The sequence below is a fragment of the Populus euphratica genome, unplaced genomic scaffold, assembly GCF_000495115.2.
Source record: "Populus euphratica unplaced genomic scaffold, PopEup_1.0 scaffold2756.1, whole genome shotgun sequence".
NCBI classification, from domain to species: domain Eukaryota; kingdom Viridiplantae; phylum Streptophyta; class Magnoliopsida; order Malpighiales; family Salicaceae; genus Populus; species Populus euphratica.
In genome coordinates, this window is record NW_011502602.1 from 7,280 (window position 1) to 16,311 (window position 9,032).

The window sequence follows — 9,032 nt, forward strand, 5'->3', positions numbered from 1 at the left end:
ACAAAATCATGTAAAGGTTTTTTTTAAAAAAAAGAAAATACACTAAATAATTCTTGGCCAAAGTTTGATTTTTTTTTTAATACGCAAAATGTATCAGCATAATACTTCTTGTTGTATGCCTTATCCACTTTGTTTGGGTATAATTGGTGGTGACAGATGATTGTCAGTCTCTATTAATTGATTAGATTTAACTACTAAATAATGCAAACCTTATAAACACGTGGTCAAGTAACTCATATGCAAAGACAGCACATTCTTAAAAGCTAAGTAAATAAGTTTATAAGAGTATGACATAAAGATAACTTGTATCTAGGCAATAGTACTATTGGAAAAAAAAACCCTACCCAATAAATATTGATTCACAAACGAGAAGGATAAAGATGATGACATGAGGTCATTTGTTCTTAAATAAGTCATTTTCAGTTCTTTAGAGAAATAATGAAGGGAGAATATCTCACTAACACACACAACAAGGTGTGTCAAAGAAGTTTTTGTTAATCTCAATTTCATAGCTGACACGACCAAAAGATTGATGTCTTCTCCCAAGTGCAGGAGTGTCGAAATAATAAATAACCCGGCAAGACCGAGATTGAACTACAAGGATGTTAATTGTATAAATTATAGATAGCACCAACAACAATAACAACAGCAACAACAATAGTAGTAGTAGTAGTAGTAGTAAAAGAAGCAGAATAAGTTTATGAGAACTTTGAGATGGAAGATTAACGTAAGGATTAAACAATGATAATAAGAAATGTCAAGGTTAGAAGATCCACTAATAATATGTCAAACAAGTATAGTATAAACTCTTATTATTAAATTGGAAACCACACCCTGTTTTGGATGTGACATCGAGTGTGAAATATATTTTCCCCTTGCTGATCTACATCATCTTCTTTGATTTGCATGTTCAGCGCATGTCTTATAACCAAGGCCTCCCCCTCAACAGGATATGCAATCTCCTCATCGCTACAATCCACCAAATGTGGCATCTCTTCACTTTCAGATTCAACATCCCCATTGTCTCTTATAAGCATAACTCTTCAGTTTGGAAACTGAGATGCAATGTGCCCCTTTCCTAAACATTTAAAGCATTTAATATCTTTATCACGAGTAGGTGGAGATTCAGATTTACCTTTCCCATCTATATAAGTATCCTTTTTGGCCTTAGGTGACTCCGCCTTTGCATAAGGCTTTGGTTGGACAGCCCACTTTTAAGTCAATCTTAGAGAAAATACATGATCCATGTAACTCATCTAGCATGTCATCAGGCCTAGGATGTCGATACTTTACCGTTATGTTATTGACAGCACGACAATCAACACACATCCTCCATGTTCCATCCTTTTTAGGCACAAGTAGCACTGGCACAGCACAAGGACTCATACTCTCACGAATGTACCCCTTCATCATCAACTCATCTACTTGCCTTTGAAGCTCCTTCGTCTCCTCGGGGTTGCTTCTATAGGCTGGACGGTTAGGAATTGAAGCTCCGGGCACAAGATCAATTCGATGTTCAATCCCCCTTAATGGTGGTAATCCATTAGGGATGTCTTCAGGGAATACATCATCAAACTCCTGCATCAAAGAAACAGCCACACTAGGAATAGCAGAATCAAGATCGTTAGTGTTAAAATAAGCCTCCTTATACACAAGTAAGATCATTGGCTTATTAGTGAAAAATGAAGATCTGATTTGAGATCCTTTTGCATAAAAATTAGGTTGTTTCTTTAATTTTTCCACAATATTATCATCACACAAGCTTACTTTCTTCACTCCTCAGTTTTTATCTCCACTCTCAATCGGTTTAATTAATGATTTAGGTTTAGCCGAATCTGATGATTTTCTCTCACCATTGTCCTCACTTGAATTTTCACTCTTCCCATCCTTACATTCCTTTTTTAATTTGATTTGATCATCATATACTTGTTTCGGAGAAAGAGGTACAAGAGTGATGGTTTTATCATCCTTTACAATAGTGAATCTATTTCTAAACCCATCATGAATCGCTTTCCGATCAAACTGCCATGGACGCCCTAAAAGTAAGTGACTAGCATGCATCGAGACGACATCACATAAAATCTCATCAGAATACTTTCCAATAGCAAACGCAATCAAAACCTGCTTAGTAACCCTCACTTCACCACATTCATTCAACCATTGCAATCTATAAGGCCTAGGATCCTGTCATATATGTTGAATGATGGTTGAGTATTTTTAGTTGGTCTTTGCTTCCTTGCATTGTTGCTCAAGAATCCTTTGTAATTTTTTACAGGGATGCCATCGCTTGAGAGGAAGGAGAGCTGGTTCATCTCTATACCTTGATGTACATATTGTGGTGGGTTGTTCTTCTGAATGTCAAGTTGTTTGATGCTTTTGTGGTACAATTCGAAGTTTAGTTGAAAAACTGAATTTATGTTAAGACAATTGACCTTGTGGTTTCCCTCTTGATTTATACTTGCAGGTTGATCCTTTTCTTAGTGTTAGTGCTGCTCATGAAATCGGTGAAAATGTTCGCCAGGAAATTCACAACTCCCATCCAGGAATAGCTGAAGTTTTTATACACATAGGTATGATACTTGATTCTATCATCTGCCATAAATGGTCGAGAGAGAGGGTAACACAATGGATGACATCTTTTGGATAATTATTATTTGACTTAAAAGCCTTCGAAATCTAATTGGGTAGTCCCAACAAGGAGTGTCAGTTGGATCCTGTTTATTTTAGTTGTTAATCCAAAGTTCCAAACCCTTGATTTTCTGTTTGCCTTCTAATTTCTTGGTCAACATGGTCTATCAAATGATTCAATGTCTAACCATCTTTCTTATGTCCTTATTTTGCTTTCCAGATTAAGTGTCATTACCGTTTGTCTAACAATTCACCATATGTGATCACCTTTTCCCTTTACATATATACAATTGACTCTACAGTTGTGTCCTATTACATTTTCTAATGTGCTTGCAGATCCCGCATATTTATGTATTTCTCCTACTACGATGGATCAAGAAGAAAATTTAAATGGAAAAGGGAATCAGAATAAAAAGATTTCTTTGGATGACAAAGACATTGAATTGATTGTTTCTGGCGTTTTCTCATCAAAGATCCCGGAGGTATTTGTCTCATTTTATTGTTTTAACCTTTTCTTTCTTTCAATCTATAAGAGGTTTTAATGGATTTCAGAAAATAGAGGTTGAGCGTATAACCCGCCACCTGATGCAAGGCAATATATTACTCCAAATTGAAATTTCCATGCGCCCTAGCATCTTGATTAGGTATGTAAGCCAGCCTTTTGATGTTCTTGATCATCATGCTGTGCTGTGTTTGATATTTTTCCTTGCGGCATCATAGGGACGCCATGGAACTGGCAGGAGAAGCAGAAAAGGAAATCTTAAAGGCATCCTCTAGTATCATTCAAGTTGGTTTTCTGCTAAGATTAGGGAGTCCCATCCCCAAGTTTGTCAATGAATAGTTGGGATGCCTCAGGGACGGAAGCTCATCCACTGATCTGCATGTTTGTATTTTAGAACAGTGCATTTGTTGGATTTTGTATACATAGTCCCTAACCCTGAAAGCGGAATTGTCTAATTGCTTATGAGAGGTACCATACAAAGACCGCTAGGAGTAACCCCATAACATTCTATAAAATAAAACAGCAGGATGGAATTGCATATCATTGGAAGCCATGATATCTGAAGAAACCCTTGTTAAAAAAAATAAAAATTCACGCCTTTCTCGCTTTGTCACCTATTCTAATTTATAAATTTTGTTTTCAATTATCTATTATAATTTATTTGGTGTTCTTCTGTACTGGGTCAAGAACATAATTCGGAGGATAATTATCCATCATGATTCTTTAAGTTCCTCAGTGATTATTAAACAAATTAATTGGTAAAATTTGTCAATTTATCTTTAATTGAAAATCTAAGTTAAACATAAATGCTTACACAAGGTTACTGGGCCGCTTCAATAAATTAAAAAATTACCTCGGTCACATTATAATTAGCTTAGGTCACATTATAATTACTTAGTTCATTAATACGAGTCATAAGTCATACAGCATACATGTAATATTCTCTTCAATGTTTTACCATATTTTCAACCATCACTAATACAATCTTTTATAATTTAATGACCACCTATAATCTGTCTTAGAACATTTCTTGTTCATCAACCACACACACATGCATAACAGAAGAACATAAACGGCATAAACATATAATATAATTGTGCATAAGTGTCAATTTTTATAACTACTTAAACATACAAAGTATCACAATAAAAGACCCATCTTAATGAAATGCTCCTTGTATGCCTTGAGAGGCAATCCTTTTTGATCAATGGGTCAACAATCATAGAAGTGCAACTAATGTTTTTAATTGAAACTAATGGTTTCTAGACCCTCTCTAGCAACCAAATATTTCGAATTTATATGTTATGTACCATTAGAATGCTTTCAATTCTTAAAGAAAAAAAATTGCTATGATATTATCACAATATATCTTTAATGGTTGGATAATTGAGTCCTTATCAATTTTGTTCTATTTAATATTTTATTTTTTTTATTGGAATGATAAATTTTAATTCCAAAATAGTTTATCATTACATTTCATGATCATGCAATATGTGTGTATGATTCAAAATATTAATTCAATATACATTATTGATATATGATTTATGCTTGAGATTGTGTTAGAGTTGTTCCCTTTAACTTTTCAAAAATATCTTACTTTCTGTAATTTGTTAAAATTTGCAATGTGTTTTCCCACAATTATTTACAGGTATAATCCAATCACCAAAGCCATGAGCCAACTAATAGAAACCTCCAAATAATATTCCAATAGTCCATAAATTGAAACAGATTAAACAAAGAACAAGAAGGTATTTTAGCAATGCAATCCTAGCACTCTTGTTTACTCGAAGATAAATAGATTCAATCATATAGAAACAAATAGAAAGTTCAAAGTGAAGATTAAAATGAATAATTTAATAAAGTATAAAGTAGCAGACAAAAAAGGCTAACGTGCAGATTGTGAAGCTTTACAAAATGATTTGCATAATAAAAATTAAACATACATGTAACCCCATCACTGGAACCATCCTATAATTTGCCTGCAATAAAAAAGAAACAAACAAAACAACAAAATTCTAACCCATTTATAATTCAAATACGAAACTCATAAAGGAGAAATAATTAAGCATAAATAAAACTGCAAACATAGAAAGATAACAGATTCAAAAGAGGATGAAAAAGAACAAGTAAACACAAGGGAAAGAAAAGGAAATTAAATATACCAACCATGATGCTGCGTCAAGAAAGCTTTAGCTGCAATATGCAAAACCTGTTTTTATAGATAAATTCAAATAAAAGAAATTATAAAAAATAACAAAAGCCATGATAAGTAAAATTTGTAAACCTCCAGTTTTAAATTGATAAAATAGTACAGTAAACATCATTATAAATTGAATAAATTCTAACAAGATAATATATTATTAAAAGAAAATTCATGAATTGGGAAAAAACCTTTAGAGAAAAATATAATGGAACTCCAAGTAAATGAAAATATAAATTTACTCATGCATAATATTGATTGTCTGTATAAACCCTCCATTTACCTGCATAAATGATTTTATAATTATACAAAAACAACCCCACCTCCCTTTTTCTTATAAGCTGGTCCAAAATTCCAGCAGCAAAAAGGGTAGAGGCAACGTTTCTTTTCATTTATTTTTCTTCTTCTTTTTATTTTTCTTCTTAATTCTTGGAGACAGAATGAGTTAGGAAGAAATTGATTCTAATAAGAGGTTAGAACTTAGAGAGATAATCAAACATTATTTGGAGAAGGAAGAAGGCTCTAATGATAACTTGCAAAGTAAACTATTAATTGAGTTGAATTTGTGTAAGAAAGATGTTTTCTATGATTATTTTTCTTGTTTTGGTGATTTGGTGATGAGGGGATGAACCCCCCCCCCCCCCCCCAAAAATAAAATTCTGTATTTTTTATGGAAATAATTGTTTTGATGAATTGTTGCTTGATGGGTATATTAATAGTGAAAATAACAACCACAATTGAAGAAAAAAGTTGATTTTTTTTTTTATAAATTCTTGTGTCTTTATCGTCAGCCATGAGAGAAATTAAGGGAGATGAAAACCTTGCTTAAAATTTTGTGGTACTATATATTTATTAAATGTGTAGATAGGAGTAATTGTATTTAGAAAAGATTTTTGATGAGATAAGAGAATTTCATGTTGTATGTGTTGTCAGTAAACTTCTAAATCGAGAGGGAGGGGTGATGGTGTTTGTAAGTATTGGGAAACAATCATGAAAATATGATTAATAGGTTTAAGAGTTGCCATAAAGTATTATAGTTATTACCAAGCTTAATGGTTTGTGAAATTTTGAATAAAGATACTAGTTGTGCACGAGAAAGACGCATTACTCTTAGTATACACTATCTATAATAAACTGCATTGTTAATTGATTATTTTTTCATCTATGATAAACTGCATTGTTAATTGATTATTTTTTCTAAGGTTCGTGTTTCTATTCATTGGTCTGTTTTAGGTTTAAAAAAAGTTTTTCTTAACAAGAAAGTCCTTCTCTTATCAAGTTAAAACCTAATCATTATAAGACTAAAAAATTAACGGTGTTTTTGAAATTTTAGCCAGATCCTAATACATAATCACAAACTTGTTATGATACCCATTACTTTATTTTTCTTTGTATTTTTCAAAATATGATAAAAATACACTTTTTTTTAAAAAAATATGCATGAATATTTTTTAGAATTTGGCTGAATGCAATTTAAAATAAAATTATATTTTTGAAAGCAAGATTTTTTTTTTTGTGAATGGAAACTAATTTATTTAATACCATAAAAGCACCTCATGTGTGGTCATAATTTCAAATATTTAATATGAAACAATAAAAAAGAAACAGAACTCCAAATTAATTGCAAAATAAATCCTTATATGTTAATTAGAAATTGACTAAGACCATGTCTGGAAAAAACACTACAAAAAAGAAAAAAGAAAAATGAGGCTTGAAATTTTTATTGGGACGTGTTTACCAAACAAACATTATAGACCCAAAAAAATGCATTTTTTTTTGAAAAATTAATGTAAAGCCAAACATGGCCTTAAGCTTTTCAAAGACTTAGCTCTGCCATGCAGGCTGGAATCTCTAATTAAAACCATAGTTATAAGACTCGACCTAGGGGTTTACCCCACTAAGGAGCCTTTACATAAATACATGTGATATTTCTATATGATTTTTTCATGTGAGTTAGTTTAGTGTACATGTCTTATGACAAACACCTATATATTAGTTCTAAGTATCCCTTATACCTCAGCTTATGAGAACAACAACTTACTTTCATAAAAAAAAAAATCACACAATATATATTAGTTTTTATGACTTTAAAAAATATATAGTATTAAGAGAGCATTGACCTGTAACATTTAAAAACAATACTTTAATGTAATAAGAATCCCATAATTATAACATCTTTATAATTTTCTTTGCAAAATGTTTTTGTTCTATGGACTTTATCTTTACTTTAGATTAATTTATCAAATATTAAACTGATAAATTAAATATTAATGAATATTAAAGATAAATAATGTCTTTATTTAATAAAGTTAAATATGTTCCACATGAATAAAATAGTGTCATATGTAACCAATTGATTGGCTACTTGTCATATAAATTAACAATCTCTTCCACTAAAGCCAATCTAATACCATATCTCTCCATATAATGATTATGTATATGCTGGGACAGTGTTTTAGTGAGAAGATCTGCGAGATTCCCTTCAGTGGATACTTGCTCTGTTTTATATTTTATATTTTTATGATTTCTCTAATAAGATAAAATCACCACCGAGGTACATTTTTGGATCTTTGATGAGATCTTAGTTCCTTTGCTTATGTAATGGCTACATTGTTGTCACAATTCAAGATTACTGGATCAATAATGCTAGGAACCACATCAAGTTCAGTAATGAATTTCTTGATCCAAACAATCTCTTTTATCACCTTGAACACAGATATGCATTCCTCTTCAATTATAGATACTGTTGTGGTTTCTTGTTTAGAACTCACAACACCTCTATTTAAAGTAAAAACATATATCATGACTGAGATTTGTTATCATCAATATCTAATTAAAAACTAGCATCTAAATAACCATAAACTTTTAGTTCATTTCCTCCAAAGACTAGGAAAACATTCTTAGTCCTTAAGTATTTAAGAATATGTTTAACTATTTTCTAATGACTATTACCAGGATTAGATTGATATCTATTTTTTATACTCAAGGTATAAGATATATTTAGTTTAGTACATAACATATAGAGAATGAATAATATAACTGAAGCATAGGTAATCATTTCCATTTTATCTCTCTCAGTTTGTGTTTTAGGATATATGTCTTTGGAGAGACAGATCTTATATGAAATCGGTAAGTTTCCTCTTTTAAATTCTTCCATGCTAAACCATTTTAGCATCTTGTTTATGTAAGTAGATTGAGACAATCCAAGTAGTTTTTTATATCTATCCCTTCAGATCTTAATTCCTATTATATAGGTTGATTCTCGTATATCCTTTTTAGAGAAATTCTTAGACAATCAAATATTTACTGATTGAAGTAAAGGAAAGTCATTTCCTATTAGTAATATGTCATTTACATATAAGATTAAGAAAACAACATCATTCTCACTAACTTTTTTGTAAACACAAGGTTCATCCATATTTTTGATGAAATCAAACTATTTGATTGCCTTATCAAAACAAATATTTTGACGTGACTAAAAGATTGATGTTTTCTCCTAAGTGTAGAAGTGTCAAAGTAATATATAACCCAGCAAGACCGGCATCAAACCATAGAGAGGTTAACTTTATAAACTACAAATAAAGAAATAGATAATAAGAGAAAAGGATTGAAAAGTATTATAAAAAATATAAAAATGGAAAGCAATAGCATAATCTTGATCTGGAAACCAAGATGCCTAAATGCATGGTAAATGCCTTCTTT

The 9,032-nt window shown here is 31.1% G+C and overlaps 1 protein-coding gene across 1 annotated transcript; it reads left to right on the forward strand.

Annotated features, from left to right (window-relative positions):
* The first annotated feature begins 2,231 nt into the window (after positions 1-2,231).
* LOC105119328 (metal tolerance protein C1-like) lies at positions 2,232-3,740 on the forward strand. The gene is made up of 5 exons (XM_011017457.1): positions 2,232-2,338; positions 2,465-2,570; positions 2,965-3,110; positions 3,181-3,272; positions 3,349-3,740. Exons 3-5 carry the CDS (start codon positions 2,997-2,999, stop codon positions 3,467-3,469), a joined length of 327 nt encoding a protein of 108 aa, XP_011015759.1. The 5' UTR covers positions 2,232-2,338; positions 2,465-2,570; positions 2,965-2,996; the 3' UTR covers positions 3,470-3,740.
* The last annotated feature ends 5,292 nt before the right edge of the window (positions 3,741-9,032 follow it).